The sequence below is a fragment of the Eumetopias jubatus genome, unplaced genomic scaffold (genome assembly GCF_037043125.1).
Source record: "Eumetopias jubatus isolate StellerSeaLion01/CBP00866 unplaced genomic scaffold, mEumJub1_p1.0 scaffold_6, whole genome shotgun sequence".
Classification (NCBI taxonomy): domain Eukaryota; kingdom Metazoa; phylum Chordata; class Mammalia; order Carnivora; family Otariidae; genus Eumetopias; species Eumetopias jubatus.
The window spans coordinates 10,711,557-10,737,240 of NW_028274812.1; the positions used below are offsets into that span (position 1 = coordinate 10,711,557).

At 42.4% G+C, this 25,684-nt stretch overlaps 1 protein-coding gene across 9 annotated transcripts in view; it reads right to left on the minus strand.

Annotated features, from left to right (window-relative positions):
* ARID1B (AT-rich interaction domain 1B) overlaps positions 1 to 25,684 on the minus strand; it is a 434,847-nt gene that overhangs the window by 71,449 nt on the left and 337,714 nt on the right. For all 9 annotated transcript variants that reach the window (XM_028103326.2, XM_028103324.2, XM_088023824.1 and 6 more), the window contains 2 exons: positions 25,281 to 25,370; positions 4,969 to 5,148 (listed from right to left, as the gene is read on the minus strand). In XM_028103326.2, the coding sequence (XP_027959127.2) occupies positions 4,969 to 5,148; positions 25,281 to 25,370 (270 nt within the window). The remainder of the gene's footprint in view (positions 1 to 4,968; positions 5,149 to 25,280; positions 25,371 to 25,684) is intronic.

Below are 25,684 nucleotides of genomic sequence, written 5' to 3' on the forward strand. Positions count from 1 at the left end.
CTGGGTCATGGTGACACCCAGGATGTCATGGGCCTATAAGGTACTCTAAAGTAGCTAGGGGCCGCCAATGAGTGACATTTATGTGTTGATCCTCTTCAACCAAAACAAATGTAACATTATTAACGTCTGATTCACTACTTTGGAACTGCACATTTCAACTAGGTATGATTTGGAGTTTTCTGAATGCATTAAGAAATATATTTTAACGAAGGGAGAAAGACTATTTCAGAAGGCATCTCTTTTAGAAAAAAAAAAACAAAAAAATCAAACCTTTAAACTCTGGAAGAAAATACCTTTTATCAAGTAATTTAGAAGTAAAAGTCTCAGGGCACCTGGGTGGCTCAGTCAGTTAAGCGTTCAACTCCTGGTTTCGGCTCAGGTCATGATCCCAGGGTCTTGGGATGAAGCCCCGTGTTGGGCTCTGCGCTCAGCGGGGAGTCTGCTAGAGATTCTCTCCCTCTCCCGTTGCCCCTCCCCCTACTTGTGCATGCGTGCACGCTCTTTCTCTAAAATAAATAATTAAATCTTAAAAAAGAAAAGAAATAAAAGTCTCATCAGGCTCACCTACTTAAAAGATCCCTGCTTCCTAAGACACACACTATACAAATTAAGGCATAAACCCAGGGCTGTATCAGTATACAACACAGCTGTGCAGCTGTATGTGGTGGCCCAGACACTCTCGTACAAGTGAGTGAGAACTGAGGGGAATCTAAGCTCAGAATTATTTAGTTGCCCAAGGTAAAACTGCTTATTTATAGCAAAATTAAGGCTAGATGCCTATTTTCTGCAAACAGTGACAAATACGCAAAAGATATTTGTGGTCAGTGTGACAGACACTGTTCTAGAGAACACAAAAACAAGATGGTCTTTGCTCTTAAGAAATATAAAGGCTATAAAGGTGAAATTTGTTTCAGCTCTCTTTCCCCCAATTCATTAATAATTAACATGTCAATTACATAACTCCTTTCTATTATTAAAGCAAGTCTCTATGGCCCTCCTTGGAAACCTTCATAGGGGTAGTTACTATATGTACTTGCTTGAAGGTAGAAAAGTGCTATTTCATAAAATATACTGCAATTAAACATTTTCAAACATTTAGATTGGATTAATCCCATTTGTATATTTAATAATTCAGATTTTACAGTATTAATATACATTTCTAAAAATTTCCTTAACTTCATAGAAACTTTTTTTTTTCATCTCTAGTATCTTTGATGTATTTCTAAGCCTGTACTCCCAAAATGTTCCTTGTTCCTCGAGTAGTTTTTTTGTCTCTTCAGTGGCTCACTGAATCAATGAACCAGCAAGGAGGGGGTACATCAGAGGCATGGGACTATGTGAGTGGTGTCTGAAGTCTCCCTTGATTTGAACCCTGGCTCTAACACTTACTAGCTGTGGGACTGTGGGTCAATTACTTAAACTGCTCATTTGCAAAATGTGGATAACGTCACAGCTTCCCATTAAATAAGAAAATGGGCAAGTCTGCCTGAATTTGAATCCTGGCATGACCACTGTGTATCCTGGTGAAGCTGTTTACCTACGGTATGCTTCAGTTTCTTCATCTGCCAAGTGGAATGATAATAGTACCTATCACAGAGCATGTTGTGAGCATTAAATGAATTAGTCTATGGAAAACACTTCAGGGGTACCAGGGTGGCTCAGTCAGTTGAGCGTCCGACTCTTGATTTCGGCTCAGGTTGTGATCTTGGGGTTGAGAGATCGAGCTCCAGGTCTGGCTCTGTGTTCAGCAGGGTGTCAGCTTAGGATTCTCCCTCTGCTCCTCCCCCTACTCTCTCTCTCTCTCTCAAATAAATAAATAAAATCTATAAACAAACAAACAAAAAACCCACCTCAAACAGGACCCAGGACACAGTAATAAAATGTTGGTTGTTATTACTAAATAACAATTTTGGAGAAGCTACTCCTGAGAGTGAAAAGGCTTAAAAAAAGATTGTATGATATCTTCCTCTGAGATCTCTTAAAAACAAAACTTACCCAGAAGAAAGTTATCTAGTTTGGATCAGAAACAAAAGATGGGACAGATGGCCTCTCTGTGGGTCACACACAAGTGATTCTTTTCAGAGACCTTCAAACATGTAACACAAAATTGTAAGCTGAATGTTTTACTAATTTGAGTAGTTAATTAAGAGGAGGAAGAAAAAAATATTTCATTTGTGTCATACTTAAAAGGATCAACAAAGACAGAAACACAAAAGTAAGGACATTTGTTGAACTGAACAATGTTACGAGCATTCGTTTCCTGTGATTTAGTGTTTGCTGGAGAATACAAGGAGGAAAAGCAAACAATTCTGAGTTGAACACAGAGTACCAGGCCGCTGATTTTAAGCACACAGCATTGGGAGCCAGTCAAGGGACCCAGGAGGATACGCACCTCGGAGTGGATGTGTGTGAGAGGTCACTGGGGAGAAGGAGAAACGGCAGACAGGACAGATATGCAGGCCACTCATTTTCAAAGTTACAAAGTGTTGAGTATGCAAATTATCCTCATTATTCTAAATGGTTTCGAGTATCAACCTACACTCAGCATTTTTGCCTTGAAAGAAATACCTTCTTGACTATATAACCAAAATGTCACGTAGTGGATCCAGCAGGTTGCATTGATATAAAAGGCTGTGGAGTTGAAGGAAGATTTAGACTGTAGAACATTAGAATTGGAAGCAAATTCCAAAGTAACATGATCGAATTTTCTCATTTTCTAGAGGAAAAGTAATTCCCAAAGAGAAAGCAATTTGCCAAGGACATATAGCAGTTTGGAGGAGAACCCTCACAGGTTCAGTGCTCTTAAATTATGAACCTTAATGTTCAATTATTCCGGAAAACTGAGGGTTTTATTCGAAGAAATCCATTCTGTAGAAATGGCCTTTCCTGCTATTAACTGGATAGCATAAGCGCTTTCTTAACTGTTCACAAAAGACTCATCAGATAGTCAAAGTTCTATCTTCCCTTATTCTGAGAACAGTAGAGGATGAGGTTGCAAGAGTGAATTATTTAAGAGAAGAAAGACTAATTTTGAAGATCACACGAAGCCCTCGTGAGTTTTAGCGGCTAAGTCCTAGACCTTTAGCCACTCCCAATTATGAGAACAATAGGCTCTGACCTTGTCTCCAATTACATTCTGAGCCCAAGCCCCCATTTTCTGTGTGTATCACAGCTGCTTTTCTGACTTGCACTAAAGTTTTCTCCTTTCCACAAGGGTCAAAGAAACCCAGTTTTGAAGACAGCCGCCGGATGGGTCCCATGGGCAGTGATGCGGGCTTCCACCTGAGCGCCTCACTGACCTGCCTCAGCGCAGCGACAAACGTCTCCATGTCACAGCCTCCTGGGGCTGCCAGGGAACAGGAACAGGGCAGACTGCCACTGTCAGGTGGGACCTAAATTCCTAGGGTTTACTGAAATTAATATCACAGGAAGCCATTAATGACATGGTGTAAAGGGAATCAAGCAAAACACAAAGTCTACATCCACCCCACGTATGGACAAAGACAGGAAGGGGCCAACCACGAAGTTTTGTTTTGGGGGTTCTAATATCGTTTTTCCTAACAACAGAAAGAGTTGGGATGTAAAATAATAAAGCAACTCCAGGAAAGGAAACCATGTGATGCTGGGAATATTGAAGGTGCTGATGATCTTTCAGAAAGCAATCTTCAAGAACAAGACAAATACATTGATAACTCCATTTTCAAACCGTGAAGTACTCTAAATAGAAAGAAAAGCTTTCCTGAGGAACACTGGGTGAAAAGTCAAGAAGGTGCCAAGGCCTTCTCAGAGGATCGTCTCGCCTTGTGAGGGCTGGCTTCATGGCTGGAGATGCTCAACGAACCTTGACAGAGCTCAGTGGTTTGCTAAACACACACAAACATCTTGAGAGAAGAAGAAGACTTTAACAGGAGGAGACCTGACTTGACTGTTGTTTTACTACAATTTCCTAGTGGGCATTCATCATCTTCACTTGGAATATTCCTGATATTTTTGAGGAAACTCTGAGAATTGTGCCAGATTTTCTTATTCTCTCTAAATTATCCATTAATGTCTAATTTAAATAAACAAAACATAAAGAAGGTGCGAAATTCAAATGCCTTACTGCCAAAAGTGCCTTAGAAAAAAAATATATCAGGTTAAAAACCTTGATAAAAGGATCCTACATGTACATGACAAAACATACATCAACCTCCAGGAAGGCAGAATGTAAACAGTGCATTTTGGGCATGGTTCCATCATTTGTCGACTCTTGCCTTATCTTCCTTTATTTTTTTTTATTTTTTATTTTAAAGATTTTATTTTTAAGTGATCTCTACACCCAACGCGGGGCTCAAACTTACAGCCCCGAGGTCAAGAGTTGCCTGCTCCCCCAACTGAGACAGCCAGGCGCCCCCTTATCCTTTTTGAAAGACATGTCCATTTCAGGCTTTGTTGTGTCTTTGCAGAGTAAGACTGGTACCACTGAGAAAACAAGAGCTGCTTTTTACTGGACACAGAACTCTGGAGACAAACTGGGAGTGGATGTCATGAGACAATACCCTTCTGAGTACTGAGCGCATTGTTACAAAGACAGCTACGGAGAGACAGGGGACACAACCAGAATTCAACATAATGAAACCCAAGTTTTAAATCAGAAACTTTTTGAAGACAAGGCCTGTGTCTATTTCTCAACAAGCATTTCAAACTACATCACAGAAGCGGATTTACTCCTTTATTAGTAACACACATATTAAAGAGCAGTTACCATAGTGTCTGATGTATGAATGCTTAATGAATACCTGCTGTAATTATTCTTCCCATCACTGTGGGCAACTGAAGGACTGTGGGTTTGCATTAACTTTACGAATCAGTCAGGTAACAAATAATGGGATCTTAAAAGGTGTTTATATTATTAAGACCTTGAAGGACTAACATATTCACAAACCTTCTACAGCCTACTGCAATGCATTTTTGAGAAGCGGTGTTTACCTTGTGGTCCATACTGGCTCATCTGTGGACCATAAGTCCCACTTGAGTTACTCTGCTGAAAGCTACTGATTCCAGGATGCATCTGGCCTCCGGGAGAAGGATGAGGCGACATGGATGGTCCTGTCTGTTGAGGTCCATATTGAGACATCTGAGGGTTTCTTTGTGTGCCTGCCATAAAACCTAGGTGGGAAATAAATGGAAATATTTAAGTGCAGGTGACAAAATGGACATGGAATTGTGTGGAAGGTGGAGGGGGGAGAAGATGGGTGCTGTGGGACTCCCCTAAAGAAATATCTAAAGGTGTCTCCAACCCCAAAGTGGGTCCTCTGGGCCTCCCCCAGTCCTAACTCCGAAAGCCCATTAGAGGATCCAACCCAGTGGATGGTGGGCTTGAACTGGGGAAAGGAGAAGAGAGAGAAGAGGAAGCAAGCTTAACCTCTCTCGGGAGATGGGGCCCCTACAAAAAGCAACAGTAACACCCCGGCCCCCCCTTATGCTGCCAGCCTTTCATTTCTGCCAGGCTGGACACGTTGCGTGTACCCTCTCAGAGCCCCTGCGTCCGGTCTCTGGGATGCACGTCTCCGGCCGCCTAAACATCCCGCCCCTCTTCCCGAGGTTGGGCCAGTACCCTGCTCTCCTCTGCTCGGAACTGCTCTGCCCCCTGATCTCATGAGCAACGATCTTTCACCTGGACTCCTAAAGTGCTGCAGACCCATGAACCCCAGCTCATGCCACCCCTTACGGGTACACTGTGAACAAGGGGTGGGTTTGGAGATTCTGCTATTCCAAAACAGAACGCTGACTTCCTCCCGCAAACCTACCACGCCTGGGGGCTCCCCGTCCCTACCCATGGCACCAGCACGCACCCAGACGCTCCTGTCAGAATCCCCTGACTCCCGGGATTCCCTCCCCCCTCCCGTTGTTCTCCGGGTATGTGCCCATCTTGTTGCCTGCGCTTCTGGAATGTCTCTTGGGCTGCTCTTCTGCGCTACTTCCACTCCTGCAGAAGCCTAGCCTGCTACCATCTTCCTCCCCCCTCCCCCCCAACTCTACTCAGCTCTCTCAGCCTCAACCACCACCCACCCCCCACTTTGCTCCTTTCCCTTGCTTTCACAAAGCTGCCAGAATCATCTTTCAGGAATAAAAAAGGAAATCAGAGCATATCTTTTCTGCATGAAACCCCTCAAGGCTTCCCAGGAGCCCGGGAACCAAATGCAAACCTCTGACCACGGCCTGTGGCCTCCTCTGTGGTTGAGCGTTGCCATTCTCACTCTGACGCCATGTCCTGTGGCTCCTTGCAGGTAACATCAACAAAGCATTATTCTCTCCTGCTCCCCTCCTGAGAATGCTCTTCCACCTGCTGATTTCTGCTCACCTCCAAGTCCCCTTCCTGGGCTGCACGCCCTGGGGCTGCACCACCCTGGCCATTTCTCGCCTGTGTTTCTTCACAGCGTTTCTCATAACCCGCCATCATTTTACTGTATTTGGGACTCACTTAGCCTTCCTGTGCCCACTAAAACCTCAGCTCCATGAGGGCCAGGATCATGTCTGTCCCACTAGTGCATCCAAACGTGGCAGCGGGGTGTCTGGCACATGGTAGGTAACCATTTATTGAATGAATATTAAATTCCTCATGCACTCCACAGACCGTGGTGCACAACAACGTAGGTGCTTAGCAGGTAGTTGTCCAAATGGATAAAGAAGATACATCTTTAAATGATGCAGGATCATCATGTCAAGGTATATCCACATCATCAGTAGTTTGGGTAAATATAAGCGAGTATGTAGAATGAGCCGTGGAAGACTCATGTAGACATGTAGACAGAGTACCCCAAATCAAGACTCATGTAGACATGTAGACAGAGTACCCCAAATCAAGACCTGTCTCTAAGAATAAGTTGACACCATCAAACTAGCATACTAAAGGGAGGGCAGTTTGAACAACTCCCAGAACCCAGGAGTTTGGGGGTGGTCAGAGTTCTCACATGTCAGGTGAAGGCTCTGGTATGCTGCAGAGTGTGGGGGGGCTGGTTTGTCCCAGAGAACCTAGAGCAGTAGTGGCCAAAAAGAGTCTACTGAGGCAGCTGGAGGGAAGATGATACCCAGATCCAAAGTCAGCTTCAGAGTCCAGAGTGCTAACCATTACACGATGGAACCCCAAAGTCAGCTTCAGCTTAGGTGGATAAACGAGGTCAGACTTTTATAAAGGCCATGGTTTATATTTCAGTTAGGAAAAAAAAAAAGATCTTTCAACATTGCTTCTGTCGAAAGAGTTAGCTATAAAATACAAGTAAGTAGAGCTGTTCCTTATTATCCTATTCCATTTATTTATAAAGATAAGTCTTATGAAATTGGGCTCAATTGGCAGCTCCCAGATATAAATCATCATAGAAAATGTTTGCTTTTTCAAATCTGAAAACAAACAGAAATCAGAGCCCTAAAATTACTATAAATGATTGCATCTTAAGATGTTTCATGAAATATTTATCTAAGCTTTACTATAAAATTCTCAAGAGTTTCATATAGAGTCCTGTTTAATAAAAAATGAGTTTAAATTCCATATAGATTGTGTGGGTTTGTCTTTCTTTCTTTTAGAGAGTGACTGCTATCTTCTTGATTAAAGAAAATAACACAGGTCCTTTTCTTGGGCATTAAATTTCACTTCAACCATGAAAGTCTTCATGCTGAAGGATTTAGAACCTTTGATGATACAGTACATCCTCGGGTTCCTGCTGCCTCTGGGACACTTAACAGGCTTAAGGTTTGTTCAGATGAGTTCTAACAATTCTTACCTGGGCAAGTTATTTCTTTATTTCTAGCTATTTGCTCAGTCCTTAAAAATATATATGCCATGTTCCATTTGAATTATCTGACTCATCACTGGCAGGAAATCAAGTTTGTGAAAGATTCCAAAAGAGGTAGAATATAAAAGCAAATTCAAATGAATATGTCACAGCGTCAAATGCCACAACCCAGAGACAAGGTTCTATGGGGTATGGAATCCACTCTCCTTCCACAGAAATTAAAATTTACAATTTTATATTGTATATTAAATTGTATATTTATATACAATTTAATAGCTTTACAAGCTATTTTTTCTGTGTATTGCTTTTGCAATGGCACCACTTACAAGAGCTTTCTGAAATCTCGTTTTTATGTTTTTGACAAGACTCATCTCTTTCCACGTATTCCCCAAGACAATGAAAGGAGAAGGTGATGTCACTTGCCTGACTCCCTTCTAAGCTAAAATCACCTAATGGCAGTCAACTGGGAACACGAGGCCTACAGTACAGTCTCGTTTGCGTCGCTAGCTCAGCATCTTCTTGGGGAGACAGGTACGTAAAGAAACATCTTACAGTGGGTACTGATCGAACTAGCTGTGAGACCTTAGGCAAATCGTAATTTATCTGAGCCTCGGTTTCCACATCTTAAAATGAAGATGAGTGGTAAGATCAACCGGAATAGCATGCAAAAGTGTTCGGTGCTCTAAAATGGGATATAGAAAAGGGACTGGATGCTACTTTCCTGCTTTATCAAGCGCCACGAATATCTTTCAACTCCTGAATACCCCACCTATTCAGATGCACCTTCTAGCTAGAGTGAACAAACTAGCTTTTATACATTTGTTTTTTAATTAAAATATGTAGAATCCATGTTACTCTAGTACTTGTGTAACCTTCTACAAATTCAAAATGTGATACAAAAGTTTAGGAACATATAAATACAGTCGTCTCCCTTTACCTGCGGGGGTGGGGTGGGGTGGGGAATATGTTCCAAGACCCCCAGTGGATGCCTGGAGCTGCGGATAGTACAGAACCCTACATATACTAGGCTTTTTCCTATGCAAACATGCCTATGATAAAATTTAATTCATAAACTGGGCACAGCAAGAGATGAACAGCAATAACTAATATAGAATAGAACAATTACAACAAAATACCGTAATAAAATCTATATGAATGTGGTCTCTCTCTCTCTCTTTCGACATCCTGTACCATACCCACCCTTCTTTCTGGGATGATGTGAAATGATAAAATGCCCACAGGATGAGACGAGGGTGTGAGGGGTATGACGCAGGGGTTGTGACGTAGCATTAGCTACTACTGACCGTCTAATCATATGTCAGAAGGAGGATCATCTGCTTCTGGAGTGTGGCTGACTGCGGAGACTGAGAAAGTGAAAGCACAGAGGGAGGTGGGGGTGGGGAGGGAGGGACTACTGTATCCCCCTCTCTTACCACTGAGTTCCCCGTGACAGGGGCAATGGTTTGTAATGTCTCTTTTTGGAGGTGTTTTATAACTTGTGTTTGATTTTGTATTTCTTTTATCATGAGTAAAGGGGAACATTTTACTTAGTAGCTGTTTTTTGTTCCTTTTCTAGAACCATTTATATCATTTGCCCACCTTTCTGTTAGTCACTCTACGTCCTGACTACGAGGTGTTTCATCTTGCAAGACACAGTTTCTATTACCAACAGTGACACGGCTCACCCTCACCAAAGCTCTTGTATCTGCAATCCGGGGGGAATGTGGTCCTTCACTGAGATCAACAGTAGCAAGGACCACGGGCTGTCTTAGCAGGAAAGCAGTATGACCTGACTGACATTTCTGAAAGCTAATTCTGTTATAACCTGCAGCATGAAGAAAGGACTGCAGGAGACCAGTGAGGACGCAAGTAAAGTGATCTGTAACATACAATCCCAGTTACATGCTGGCTGTAATCCTACCAAAAAAGGCTTCCATTATGGGCAGAACTGTATTCTCAAGAGGTTCCTGACTATGACCATAGTCTAAACAAATTGATGAAAAATCTGAAGACAAAAGTTGGCTAAAAAGGAAGCATTTCTGCTTTTCATTCTCAAGATAGAAACTCTGCATGTCTATTATTTGCATCCTCATCTGTAGAACAGAGGCAATTGCATCTACTTCAGAGATGCTGTGGGGATTAAATGAGAGAATATCGTGGGTGCCCGGAACAGCAGGCTTTCAGTAGTTAGTAGCTGGTACTACCACACGTTCACAAAAGAAAAGCAAGAGAGGCAGCTCGTGAGGCCGCAAGAGCACCGAGCCGGGCTGTTGGCCCTGGCCTTCCGTGTCTGCTGTGCACAGAACCTTTCTGGTTGCAGTCCTGCCAACTGTTAAATGGGGAGGAGAAGGAGGAAACACAGTTCTTACAGGGACACTTCTAGCTCTAGTTCTCAATTCTGCCTTCAGCACGTTTTTCCCTAGGAAAAAATCTAATCAAGTTTGTCACTTCCATGTCTATTTATTTGGGATACTTCTTGCTTTGTTTTGACTTTAACCTTTGTTTTGAATGAAATAAATGGAAAAATGTTTCCAAAAACCAAATTTCAACCAAGAATTTTCTACCTATTTATGGCGACATATTTATTTGATTGTATTTTGCTTCTTTTAGAAATAAAATGACAGCCTGTGACATAGTTTATGAATAGAAAAACTGACAGCTGAGAGAATAAAGCTGCTTTTTAAAAAAGGTGTGAAGTTTTGCTGGTTACAAGCCATCTGAATTTAGAAAACCAAACTTTCTAGTAAGGGAAATTTAGAAAGTACAAAATTCATTTCTTATATATATTACGAAAGTATATTTTATTACTAGGTGTATAATGGAATTGTATGCCCCATGTAAGTATCTAACGTGAGGAAATACAAACTCTGGCTTATAAATGAGATAATTATTTACATTATACAAAGTACTTATTGAAAAATCATAGAAACTGCCTATGAAAATATCCCTTATATATTTCATCCGTACCATAAATCCACAGAAGGTCTATATAAATGAATTTGCTATTTCTGAGTCCTTCACTACCTGTGTATACAGACACACACACTTGTACTACCACGTTCCAAATGAAGAGGTGCTCTTCTGATAGGAAACATCAGAGCTGCCCTTTGGGGGGGGGCAGAGAGGGAAACCTACACCCTCAGGGCAAAGGAAACACGCCGCATCTGTTTGGAATCATGAGATGTGAGTCAGGAGCTGCCTCTACGACCCACCGTGCGGGCCCACGGGCTCACTTGTGTGTAACCACACCACCTTCCTGCCTCCCTTCCAGGATCATTCTGAGAGTGAAATAAGGAAAGCGTATGCAGAAGTGCTTTTCTAAACCGAAAGCCACCGTGAAGACGCCAGACAAAAGCATGACTGTCACCTTTGCAGTGATGCCACGAGCCCTTCCTTCCCCGCGTGAGCGCGGATCTCAGCGATCACAGTGGGGACTCAACACAACAGCCCGACACACACCTTCTCCCAGCAAGCTCCAATTCTACTCTGACACTCGCGGAAGGTGGGGAGGATGAGAGAGCACCGAGAAAAAGGACACGATATGATCCTCGTCTTGGAAGGACTTAAAGTAAAACCTGTCACCCAGGGAACGACGATCCTTGTCTTGGAAGGACTTAAAGTAAAACCTGTCACCCAGGGAACGACGACCAGGGGAGCTGATGAAGCCATGGAGCCCGGGCGCGAGCAGCGCCAGCCCTCACGACGTCCTGCCCCCTCGCCCACCAACATCCATGTCCACGCCCGGCCCTCCTGCGCTTTGCTCTCAGCAGAAGGAGATCTTTCAGTCATGTGCAAGGCCCGCGCCTTCCCTTATGCTCTGCATCCCGTCCTTCCTCATCTCTCCAGGGATGTGTCGGTCGTGTTTGTTCAAAAACCAGTCCCTGACTCTTGATTGCTTAACAGAACGAAGTCCAAACTTACTAGGCCAGCACACAAGTCTTTCCAAATTTGGCCTGACCTGTTTCTCCAGCTCCATCACAGCGTCCCCACTCGGTTTTGATCAGTCACTTTCTTCTCCCCGTGGGCACCAGGTTGCTTTAGACCAGCAAGCCTTGGCATGTCCCTTCACTTAATAAATGTTTACTGACTACGTCTCACGTGCCAGACAATGTTGCCACTCACTGTCACTAACAGTTGACATTTAATGAGCCTATATTACATCCTAATAGCTTAGTTCTTTATTAGCTCTTTTAAACTTCAAAACAACTACAAAGACACTGAGACTCATGAAGTATTAAAACATTGTTAACCACAATCCATAGTGAAGAAATAGATTTTATATCACAATCCAATGTGTGTAGGTGAACCTATGTTTATATATCACAGGCAGGTTCACACACACGCTGCTTCACAAAACAATTTCCACCCTTATTATGTGAAATGCACTCGGCTATTTTAATTTTTTTTTTTTTCAATTAAAAACTCACTAATGGGAGGCACGGTTTGAAAACAAAATGCTAGACTGTGTCCTCTGGTGAGTATGCGGTTTTCATAGTGTGTCCCACAATATGTCCACCAGGCCATTCGCCTCCGTGCAACGCACGGACTCCAGCCCTTCCCGGCCCCGCTCCTGCTCTCTTCCACGGCACTCCTCGGCCTTCCAGAAAAGCAGGCACTTCGTGTGCTCAGAAAGCATCACGCATGTGAGCTGAGGCACAGCAGCCACCTCACTGCCAAATTATGGGCTCACGTGCCTGTTTCTGCCCCAAACAGCTGCATGCTGCAGCCCACAAACCCATTCTCTCTGCATCTGCCTCTTCGGGACCACACGAGGGGCTGGGCACAGAACTGGCACCAAATACATGTTTTTAATGAATAAGAAAACACGTTCATTCCGAGCCCATTTACTTTTACTTTACAAAAAGACCTTCATAAACATGGTGGCCTGGCTCCTCAATTCACAGTATAGTTGAAGAACTGTTTCCAGGGAAAGGAAGACAGCTTTTCAAGGAAGGCACAATTGACAGCTCAAATCTCAACAAGCAGAAAGCATGGTTGTTTCTCTCCCCTAAATATCTGCCAAATGCATCCACTTGGTCTATCTCCACTGTCACTGCAAAGCCAACTTGTGGCTTCGCCACTCATAGTTAGGGGACTTCAGGCCAGTTAGTTAATAGTTAAGCCTGTTTCCTTTTCTGCAACATGCGGATGACAAGCGAGCCTACATTCCTAAGATTAAATGAGAAAATGTTATGAGCACCATGCAGCTCAGGGCCTGCACACAGGGCAAAGGCTCCATAAGTGATAGCTGTTATTATTCATATTATTTTTAAGACAACCCACCATTTATTTCCTGTTGGAATGACTCCCAAGTTTCCGAACTAGCTTCCCTTTGCCAGGCTCCCCTACAAACCATCCGTCACAGTGAAGCCAAAAAGTGCTGCAAGTCCCTGGACCGTGGTGAATTCACTGAGGTGACAAATGCCATACCCTGTGAGGCTCCTGGCAAACAGCCTGATGCCCTTCCCCAGGTAGCGCACGCTGTGTCATCGTGCTGGGCCTGCCTGCTCTACACCTCCTCCAACAGAGCCAGTTATAGCTGACAGGTAAGCTTGCCTCACCCAGTTGACTATCCAGAAAGCATTGCCCTTTCCCAGAGAACTAGTTCCAGAAATAATTGGCCGGCCATGTTATTTGGCTCAGAAAAGCTAAGCTTGTCAGTTTCAGGCCACGCAACCAACAGCTACAATACTGATTAGCTCTGAGTGGCCTAAGACTCAGCGTACATCCTTCCTGATCTGGCAGATTCCCCAGTTTGCCCACTGAAATGAGAGAGAGAGAGAGAGAGAGAGAGAGAGAGAGAGAGAGAGAGAGAGAGAGAGAAATATCAAGATTCCTGTCAAGTGCCTGAATTGACTCTTAAGGTAAAGAGCAACGATCTTGACTTTTGTTGACCACTGGATTATAAGGACCTATGACTAATGACTAGCTTGATAATAATTTATGCAATGGATGAATCAACCCATTAGGTTTGTGTGTGTGTGCACACGCACGCGCGGGTGAGGGGTAGTTAAAGAAGACAATTCTCCTTCTACTTATAAGAAAGACCACCTGAGATCTTGGGCCAGAAGGGAGAAGTGCTTGCCCTTTGGCGGGGGCCCTGTCGTGGAGCTCTGGAGCTCGCGTGAAAAAAGCCTAATCTTAGCCAGGCTTGTTTCCACCACCTAGTAAGATGCTAATAACTTGCCCTAACGTTTATTCCAAAGGCACACTGTGTTAATTTAGATATTTAATTACAACTTGATAATTTTTTGATTGCTATATTCTATGTATCCGATCAATAGCTAAAGATGGGAATGGAGGGAGGGTTGCCAGAATCTTACCTGGATTCACTCAGTCTGCACGTTAAGGATTGTTTTCTTTAGTGTCATTCTTCTACAGATACTTATATTAGTATCAGTGGAAAATTCCAAGACAAACAATCTATTCTTATTACACGGCACTGTAAGTAATGTTAAGTTTAGGAAAAATGTTACTGATCTCCATAAGAGAGACCCATATTAGAGACTAAGCCAAAGAGACATTTTTTTCCTTTCTCAATTAAAAAAAAAAAAAATTCCCCTCGTTGTCATCTTAGAAAATTGGTCTAATTGAGAATTAGCATTTCTAAAATCTTTCTTTTTATTACTATTAGATTAAGTGAGTTTTTAGGACCTTTCAAATATTTTCTTCAGCACTGTAGTATTTGTGGTTTATTAAGTGGATATTTTTCCTGGTTTTAAAAAAAGTTATATAATTCTCTTATTTGGAAAAAAGAAATTGTTTTATAGGAAAGATCCAGTGTTACTATCTAAACCTTAGCATATTAAAAAAAATTAAACTGATTTGCACAACCATTATAAACAAATCACATTTTCCACATAAGAGATGAACATAGACTATTTTTTTATGCTGCAGGAATGAGGAACAACTCTTCATTGAACAAGACAGAGATACCTTTAGAAGAACTTCAAAAATTCTCAAAAATAGAATGAAATTATATTTAAGATCAAAAGTAAAGTGGCGAGGGCGCCTGGGTGGCTCAGTTGGTTAAGCGACTGCCTTCGGCTCAGGTCATGATCCTGGAGTCCCGGGATCGAGTCCCACGTCGGGTTCCCTGCTCGACAGGGAGTCTGCTTCTCCCTCTGACCCTCTTCCCTCTCGTGCTCTCTATCTCTCATTCTCTCTCTCAAATAAATAAATAAAATCTTAAAAAAAAAAAAGTAAAGTGGCCAGAAGGCATATTTGGGGGAGACGAGATAGAAGAAAATAGAGTGGAAAGCTCCGCGAATCCAAACAGGCAATGGCAGGTTGTCCCAACTCCAGAACAGTCACTGACAGGGTAAAGGGTCATCTAATGGAAATGCATCCCTAAGTCGAAGGGTGTACAAACCTGATTTAGAAACAAGGTCAAAGACATAGTCAAGCAAAAATGGGAAATTTCAGGTTATTAAATTGGAAAGCATCTTAATGTGGATCTAAGCCTCCAACCACACATCCTGTTCCTCTTCAGGCAGCCCAACAAACTCTACAACTGTAAGGGACTTTTTTTTTTTCTTAAAGATTTTTTTTTAAATTTATTTATTCATGAAAGATGGGGAGGGGCAGAGGGAGAAGGAGGCTCCCAAGGAGCAGGGAGCCCGATGCGGGACTCGATCCCAGGACCCTGAGATCATGACCCGAGCCGAAGGCAGATGCTTAACCATCTGAGCCACCCAGGCGCCCCTGGACTTTTAAATCCTGTTGGAAAACACTGAGGCAAACACAAAGCCCAAACAACAGTTCATCCTGTGTATGAAAGAGAAAACAGCAAAGGAGAGCAAGAGTGCCCAGGCTAATGCAGGGGAGCAAGAGAGCCCAGGACCAATTACACAAAAACGTCATTTCTTCATCAGAGGTGCCTCTGGAAAGCTCCAGCACTGTCAGGACACCAGCAAAGCACCCAAGGTTCTTTGTGCCACTGGAAAGCAAAGCACGTTTTTCCTTTGGCACATGGACAATTTGTTTTCACGTTGGCATCTGTTAAAAATTCACAGAACTGCCTTGTTTCTTCAAGCCAGTTCAATAAAAGATGTTTCCCCACATGTGTGAAATAATGGTCACACGCTGTACCACCTAAGCAGACAATCTCCCGACTATAAAGACAGACAGAGCGATTTCTCATTCCAAATAGGTGTCAGATTCCCATTTGGGGAGAAAAATAGATTTTAAAGAATATTCTTGTTACATTTTAATATCTCCAGTGTTTATTTGCCTGCCTGCTTCTCTTCACAACATGAACTGCTTAGAGGAAGGCAAAAACTAATGACCCGTTCAAGGCTGTAACCCAGGCCCCCAGTGCTCTCCCAGCTGTGCTATCAGGTTAACTGGCAGCATCACTCCCTCTTCCTTTCCTGCCACTGCAGTGCCCTATAATGCAGGGGTACAGACGCGAGCATCTAAGCTCTCCCCATCCACCCCCACAGAACCCTCTTGGCTACTGACATCATCTATCATTGGGCAAATGAGAGTCCAGGGAAGGATCAGACTGATTGCCCAGATGGTAGATGGGGGCAAAATACCCAGCCTTTCCTTACACAAATCTTTCGAGTGTTAGTTGCAAAAGTCCGCTTCGGTGCAGAGAGCAAAGACAATTTTATGTGTGTTACTATGTGCTGGAAGCAGCAAAGAAACTGCTTTTCAAGGCTTTCACAACCCAGGTCTCCCCTGAATCATTTGTGCCTGATGCTTATGTTTATTATTAATATTTGCACAGGGCTTCACAATTTATTTTATTTTTTATTTTATTTTATTTTTGGAGAGGGAGAGAGAGAATCTTAAGCAGGCTCCATACCCAGCGTGGAGCCCAACCTCATGACTCTGAGATTATGATCTGAGCCGAAATCAAGAGTCAGACACTCAACTGACTGAGCCACCCAGGCACCCAGGGCTTCCCAATTTATAACCTTCGGATACAAGGTTGTTTTTGATCCAGGCAACAAATCCAAAGGACACTGATCCTCACTTTATATCTGAGGAAGCAGAGATTTAGTTAATTGTCCAAGGTCACAAAACTAGTTAAATGGTAAAGCCTCCACCTAAACCCAGCTTTTTTGCTTTCAAACTCCCTGAAGATTAAAATGAGAAAAAGCATGTACTACACAAGCACCGCAGGTAGACTGAACAAGGCCAGTGGTCCTTACCATCGGTCCCAGAGCTCTGGTCACGGAGAATTCCACTGATAATCCCGACAATGGGTCCTGAGCACAGCCAGGCTCACTGGGTGAGGCTCACGGTGCCTGGCTATGGGAGCACCAATGCGACAGGTAATGCTTCCTTCATTTGTTCGTGTAGCAAATATGGACTCAAAGACCTACCAGGTGCCAGGCTATGGAGGGCCCGGAGGCTCAGTAAAATGGGCAAGGGAGGGGCATGTCAGGGTGGGGTGGGGTCAAGGTGTGGGTGGCAAAACTGATGGAGAGAAGAGTTTATATAAAGATCCTAAAAGAGGTTCGGATGGCTGGAGATGAGAGGCAGCAGGGTGATGAGAGGTAAGGCCAGAAAGGGAGGCTGGCATGGGGTAAGAAACAGCCTCATAACCAAGCACCTCAGTGCAGCCTTCCTCCAAGGCAAAGGGGGGCTCCTGGGCTGCAGGGAATCACATAATCCAACCAGCCACCTGGAAAAGACCATTCCAGACTCAGCATGGAAAGGTGACTGAAAGGGAACACAGCTGAGACAGGAAGAAGAGCTGGGAGGTTGCTGAAGGTACCCAAGGAGCGGGGGTGCCTGGAGCAGGGCAGTGACAGCGGACACCAAGAAGAAGGGACGCGCGGAATACACTGCGGGGGTAGGGTTCACAGAACATGATGACCAGTGGGGGGCAGATGGAAGAGAAAAAAGGCGTCAAGGATGCCTTCTAGCTTTCTGGCTTGGCAAATTAGGCAGACAATGGTCTTTCCCTGAGGTACAGACCCGTAAGGCACAGGAGAAAACACGTTATTATAAATAAGTGCATGTAATACACAATGTGGAATTTACCTAAGATCCAGACGTTCTCAAATACTTTCAGTGAAGAATAATGAGCCAATTACAAATGAGCGTTAACTATTAAAAGCAAGCTTTAATTGGCAATTCGAAAAAATTATTGCATATAGCAAGAGTGACAAAACCATGCACCTTTGAAAATATTCTAAACTTTCGACTGACGATTCCTCAGCGTGATGGACTTCTGTTGTACGTGATATTTGTTTTCCCAGCCTTTTGGTGAGCAGATCTCTGGATCGCGGACTGAAGAGGAATGGAAAGATAACCCCAATACAAGCCCTGTGCTGTTACTCCCTTCACTAGGCTATTGGCTGGGTCCACAGTCCAGCCCAGAGGCAGAGCTCTGGGGCTGAGGAAATGACAACCAGCTTCCTAGGTACTCTCTCTTGTATATGACCTCCCATTTGACTTTATTTTCATCTGTCATGGATTATAAAAAAAGGAGTCCTCAATTAAGAGCGGAGGCTGAATTAATTGCATCTGGGGGTGGGGGCAGACGACGGCTAATGCTTTAATACGTTGATCTACTAGACTTACACAGCAAGACATTTGGAAAGTGGCACATTTTCTCTTTTTGATAATAGTCTTGGGCTGAAAGGCAGCACCATTTCATGTTTGGTGTGCTCACAAATGGTAAGAACACCTCTATATACAAGGGTAATTAGAAAGGTCAAGTAAGAGAACACTTTCTGATAACCAACATACCCCATGAAAACATTTCAGAATGTGCAGATTTACTGTCATATTAAAACTGAGAATCCAAAAGAAAGAGGAACAAAATAGTTTCTGTGGTTTGCAGAAACAGAAAAAAAAAAATCTCCAATCCTACTTCCAACTCCTTAACAATCATCTTGGTGGTCTCCATTTTTGAGCTGACTTAATCTGTTCTCGAAATTAAGAAGTTAGGTCTTAATTAAGACATTCAAAATCATTTAAAAAATTTCAAAACTAATTGTGATCTAAATATTGCCATGAAACCAGCTAATAGCATTAAAAACTTCTCAAAATTTTTACTTATTTCCATTTAAATATTCCTAAGATATAAAGAGCCTGGTTAGGGTAAGGTGGGAGGGGGGAGTGGCCTCTGGACAACTCATTTAATGCCAGGCTGCAGGCGGGAGGACTCCAGGTCAGCCTGATGTCATGTCTGTACAGTTACAGAAATACGTCCAGGAAGGATGGGGAGCAGAAGTGGTAGCTTTCATCTGGTGCAAGATCAAAATGCCCACCATGTCTTAAGAGAGGGAAACAGCCTATACCACAGCAAATGACCTATCATGGTAAAATTGAGACAATATTCTTAAATTGAAATTTAAGAACACAAAATATTTTGTTCTTTGGTTGTTCTGTGCTCTGAAACCATTTGAAACTTCTGAATTGGTGTGAAGGCTGCACTATTTTGTGTTGTCCAGCTCCAACTTGGTTGAACATCTACTATACATGAGGCTCCGTTGTAGACCTAGGGATACAGAGTCTAAAAAAGATTCAGTTCTGGCCCTCAAGAGCTAGGTCTAATTTATAGTAAAAGACTCTATTTATCTTAAGAGCTTTCTTTTCTTGCCCTTGGCATTAAAAGTAAGAAAGATTTGCCCTAAGCAAATAGAATGTGCCTAGAAATTTGATGAGGAATTCTATTTGGACTTCAGAAAGAAGATAAAATATACCACTAAGCAGTGAGAATAAAATTATACCAAATCAGTTAACATTTGGGATTAATAACAAAAGAAAAAAATAGGAGAAAAATGAAGATGTAGTCTATTCAATCTACCACAAAATAGGTACATTCGAAACCTCATACTTGTGACGTATACAAATTCTGATTCACCTTTTCAGGGAGGGCACACAAGAAGAACATCTAAATGTCCAATCCCACCTCTGTGCTACACACCTTTTCTGGATAATGGCACTCTTTATATTCATAAACATGGAGTTACTGATAAATATCATTGTGAAGATCAGATTCCAAACACTGGAATTTTGGGACTCTTTAGACACACAGCGCGTTCAAGAACGGAGTTTGGCTGGATTTTGTTATTTTCTCCTTGTCTGCTGTCTTTGTATACTACAGAGTAAACCCACCACTCATCTAGTTTGTCTAATCTGCTGTCACTGTTAACAGAGAAAGCCGATTCTCCATCAGGTACAGTAAGCCCCATGCGCTTTGACTACGACTCTGTTTAAATAGTAAAGAGAGAGAAGAAAGGTTGTCATGTAGAGGGACAAGAATGAAGGCGGGTGGGAGGGAGGGTGCTAGTCAGTAATTCTGGAAGATTTCACCCAGGATACCTTCCATGCATTTCTGACGGTCACAGAATGGTGCCAAAGAGCCGCCTCCAGCGCCAGAATACATTTCCTAGCACATCACAGTCCTCCAGAAGCGTCAACTCTGCTTGCAATCCGCGTCCAAAAGGGAAAGTTCGTAGTGGCTCTGCTTTCAGCATATCTCAAGGACTAATTAAATCCTCATTACTACCTTCTAATTATTCAAATGCTATGGGATTACACTAAGGAAGTCCCTGCTGACCTCCCAGATGAAAAGGGTTAAATCACCTACGTTGATTCTGAGAATCCAGATCTAGTTCAGACCTTCAGAAAACCACCAGCATTACCATGAATATTTAACTAGACACCACTGTGAAAATTAAAAGGGAATTCAATTAAAAGGTTTTCAAAAAATTAATTCTGACCTCTCTACATCTGTCCAAATAAATAAGCCTTCTTGAAACGTTTTCACCTAATTGCTAATCCAATAACTAGAAGGGCATTTGCTAGTTTCATTAAGCTTAACATTTTACGGGGGTTAAAAATGCAATCATTTTAATGTTAATAATAATTATACTTATTTATCTACTCAGATGACTGAGTAGATATTCCCCCCCCCCAAGCCCTCTTGGAAAACAGGGCAACACATTATGAAGCCATTTCCTATTGCTCTCTTCAAATTTTAAGATATATAAGTTGAAGATTATACAAGAAGGATAAAACTAACCTAAACTTGTTAGCTAAGATTGTCTCGTAACGTTTATTTGTTTTTTTTTAGCGTTATCTGGATGCTTTCTCCAATGCTTTGGGTGGCAGAATTTATACTGCTTGATTTTTTGGTGAAGGGCTTTAACAGCAATTCTTCATTTTGTTACATGAGGACTACAGAGAGAAGATGTAACATAAAACCCAGCGGTGAATGTGTTACAGAAGACTAAATTGAAGTTTTGAACTTTCTTCTTTTAAACTTACATCAATAATGAAGCAGTTAAGACCAAAGAATTTGAACTCATTTTCTTTATTCAGTTAGTAGGAGGTCCTAGCACCACATGAGGGGCAATGGAGAGCGCCAAGCCAGGTGCTGTACGGGGGAGCAGATGAGGGTGTAGGGACAGCACTATGGGACAGCAAAGAGGCCAATAAATACCTAAAATGTTTCCCTTTTTTTGTACCTGGGGACACTGGTCATATCCATATTTCCTCGCTTTTGTAAATGGAAAATATAAAACTGCAGAAACTCAGTTATGTTTGCATACATACAATGTAGGGAAATGGATTTGTGACTGATGACCTCAGACAGACTTGACCCCAGACCCACCAGATCGGAGGGCGCTGCGCGGCTGATGGGGACCTGGGCAGCATACCGACTCTGCACCTGACTCAGCAACCAGCTCTGGGAAGAGGACGTGGCCTTGCAGATACAAGTGTGGTTCAGATCCCAGGATAGCTTGAGGTTTGCAAACTTCTCAGCAGAGTATAGAGTTTATGAATACATGTTCTTCCTGAACAGGAATCCAAGGACCAAGTAGGAAGGAATGATGGCAGGACAAGAGTTCAGCTTCCTGAGCTTGGGAGAGCCAGGCTTCCGGGTAGCGTTAACAGTCCTGCTGCCTTTCATGAAGACTAGGGAATACCCAGAAAACCACACCACCAAACAGAAGTAGGCTGCATCTCTTGCTTTGTGCCATTGTCTCTAGGCAAGTGTGTTTCTAGATTCTTTCCTATTAGAGAAAATCTATTCTCTGTAGATTTTTATTTTTTTAAAGATCTTATTGGGACCATGACCTGAGCCGATGGCAGACGCTTAACCAACTGAGCCACCCAGGCACTTCCCCCCGCAGATACATTAAAGATGTGTGTAACTGGAATCTTACTCTCTTATCTTAATCTTACTTATTAAAACAAAGTAAGTGTAAAAGGAATTGCTCAACTTGGTTATTTTAGTACTCAGCAGTATGGGAGCTATGTTCTTGTCTATCAAGGTCCATCATTTCTAAGAGAGAATATTCTTTTTTGAAGAAGAAGATGCTAACTCATCAATATACTTTTTTCCTCTCGGTTTCTTTCCTCACTTCCCTCAATAGGGGCAGGGGGATATATCGATTATAAAGGCATACATGAAGCTAAATTACTTTTCAACACTGGGGAATTTTCAACACTGGGGAATTTTCTAGCAAGTGTTTTCTCAAATCTACTTTGTACTGTCTATACTGTTGGTACACACCCAATGATGATAAAACAGACAAGAAAAATGTTACATTCTAACAAAGCATTATAACGACTATGTCATTTGTCATTAAAATAGCTGATCAAATATCATTAAGAATTAACATTTCTTCTTAGATCTTAACAAATAACAAAGCCATTAAAAAAAAATCCTCGCTATCCAATTTTGGAGGAAATTTAACTCACACATGGCAAAGTATCATTTTATTTTTTTTAAAGATTTTACTTATTTGAGAGAGAGAAAGAACAACAAGCAGGGGGAGGGGTAGAAGGGGAGGGAGAAGCAGACTCCCCGCTGAGCAGGGAGCCTGACACAGGGCTCGATCCCAGGACCCCAGGATCATGACCTGGGCCGAAGGCAGACGCTTAACCGACTGAGCCACCCAGGCGCCCCGTAGCAAAGCATCATTTACCAGCTATTTGGAAATACAAAGTCTTCCTGTTTAGGGGGCTGTCCATCCAACAAAAGGCACATAAGGGATGCACATAACATCTTTAGCAGCCTTTCAGAGAAAGTTTGGGGAAAGTGTTCATAAAAATCAATTCAGATTTAGCAAATTATAAAATCTGTATTTGCTATTTGAAGGAAATGGACGTTATAACTACCCAGATTATTATGTATCCATTAGCAGTTACCAAAACCACACTATATATAATGAAGATGGAAAAAAAATAACATATCTACACAATGGTTTTTATATAGTGACACCAAAAGAAAACTCTAGATTTTGCTTGCTAATGTATTTGTTTAAGTTAAAAGTTTTTTTTTTTTTTTTTTTTTTAAGATTTAGTTATTTATTTTCAGTGGGGAGGGGCAAAGGGAGAGGGAAAGAGAGTCCTAAGAAGACTCCACGCTGAGCACAGAGCCTGACGTGGGGCTTGATCTCAGGACCCTGAGATCACCACCTGAGCCAAAACCCAAGAGTCGGATGCTTAACTGACTGCACCACCAGGTGCCCGTTTGAGTTAAAAGTTGATTTTAACTATGTTCCCTCATTGTGTCAGCATGGGTCACATTTGGCTTTTTACATTTTCAAATTTCTTAAACACATATTAGTTGGAAGAGGTTGGGGGCCACGTTGCTGGAGGATCTGGAAGGGGTTTCTCTCTTTTAGTTCTTAGCAATAAAGGTTAGAACTGTAGGATTTCCAAATAAAGAACCTCTTACCCTCGGATGCTTGCCGAAGAAGCAGACTCTCCCGGTGGGAATGGTGTTACAGGGTTATGGTGAGGATTAAAGGAAATGACAAATGTCTTCATCTTAGCTCTGGCTCTGGCCTGAGCAGGTTTCCAGTGCAGGACAATGTCTCTCATCCTTTATTTTCTCCATTTCCCTGACCTGGCAACACAACATAGGTGCAACCCAAGGCCAAGTAAAGGAGTTTGGAGAGAACACCCCCTTGCGTGGTGCTAGTATGCTCTCCATGAACTTCCAGATGACCAGAGACCCGAGGAGTTAATAAAGAAAAAGGATGTGAGATACAAGACTGGTTCAAAGGAGGATACGGTGGAAAGTTTAGAGAAACAAATGCACATACCACACAATCATCAGAGCATATTATAGTATCATTATAAGGCAGTGGTTCTCAAAGTATGGTCCTCAGATCAGCAGTATCAGCAATAGCTGGGAACTTGTCCAAGATGCAGATTTTAAGTGGCCCACCACAAGCCTACTGAGTCAGAAATCTGGGGCTGTGTGTGGCCCAGAAATCTCTTTTAACCAGTTCTCCAGGTAATTCTTATACACCCTGTAATTTGAAAACCATTAACTATCCCATTATTAAGACATACTGTAGTATCTCAATAAGGGAATTAATGTGTTAGCTATACATTAAATTATAATTAAAAAGTTAAATATGTAGCAGTATCAGAAAATAAGAATTTCATTTTATTCCTACTAAATATTCATTTTAACACAAATGATACGTAGCTAGGACTAATCCATCTTCTGATTGGCATTACTTTCTAAAGCACGAGGTGCTGAGTTATGAAACATGTAAAATAACTGAAACCTTTTAATTCCAATTAGAAGCAAATCATCATCTGTACAACTCATACAGACACAATTATAAATGTGAGGGGTCGGGAACCTTTAAATAGCAGCTACCAAGCTAGCCACTTCTGTCTTCTGGATGGGCATGAGGGAGAGCGCAAGCAACACGCTTCACGTGCTCCCACTGGCTCACAGGCGGGGGAAGTGAGTTGACACAGCACCACATGGTGTGGTAGGTGTGGTAGGCATGTAAACCCTGGTCTACACTAGTCTGGATGAAAATCACCACCAACAAAAGCAGCTTTACTACAGAAGGAGAGAAAATAGACAGACATAAACAAATGAGGGCCAAAGGCCGCAACCAAGGCAATAATACGCGGGGTGAATGTGCACAACTGAGCTAAAGATCAAAGAGTCTGCAGATGTGGGACAACCCACGTGTCCAAGGGCTTCAGGAAAAGCCCTTCTTTTTTCTGTCTCTGGCCCTAACTATCCTCTGACAATGAGGAAGTCCTATGGATGCTGTCGGGTCCTCAGTTTCTTTAGTTGTAAGTTGAGGAGTTGGCTCTAGTTCTAAGATACTGCAATTGTATAATACAAGGTCTTACTCTGTGTTTAAACCTTTACTGTTTAAGTATCCTGGGATAAATAATTGATCAAAACAGTTAAACATACACACACTCTAACCTTTTACTTCATTAGGACTGATATCCAAATCGCATCATTTATAGTCACTTTTACTCAGCTAGATCAACTGTCCGGCTACAGTCATGTTGTATAAACTGTGCTTCATGGGTGCTATGTGGACCTATATATTCTCTGGGTCTTGAACTGTGCTTGGTCAAACTTCACCTAATCTGCAAGAAAGCATCCTTCTCTTCCTTATTTGTTATACGTATGGTCTTATTTTGTTCATCTGATGAAGAAACATTATGTATAAGGAGATGCAAAGGTGACCAAATTCATGTAAGTCTTATATACTCAAAACACAAAGATATATAAGATATGAACTGAAGACTGACCTCTTTCCTGTGGCATTGGTGACTGGCTCAAGGCAGGATGGGAACTGGATTCTGACTGGCTCCCAGGTGGCTGAGGAGGCATCTGACTGCCTGGAAAACACAAGAAGGGAAGCGGGGATGGGGAGCCCTCTACATTAATACTGCAATTGTGCAAAAACCAAGACACAGTTACATTTATTTAATCATAGCGATTACAGAAGGTATGGCCCCATATTGAAAGAGACATGGCTCAAAAAGCGGGCTACATTGCCCCTTTCTGGTAAAACGAAGAAGAAACATGGATAATCATATTCAGCAAATGACCTCCTGAGAAGTTTCATTTCTCACTGAAGGAGTTCCCAAACTCACAAATAAATTAGCAGCAGAAATCTGACATATACTTTAACGCGCTTAACAAAATCCAA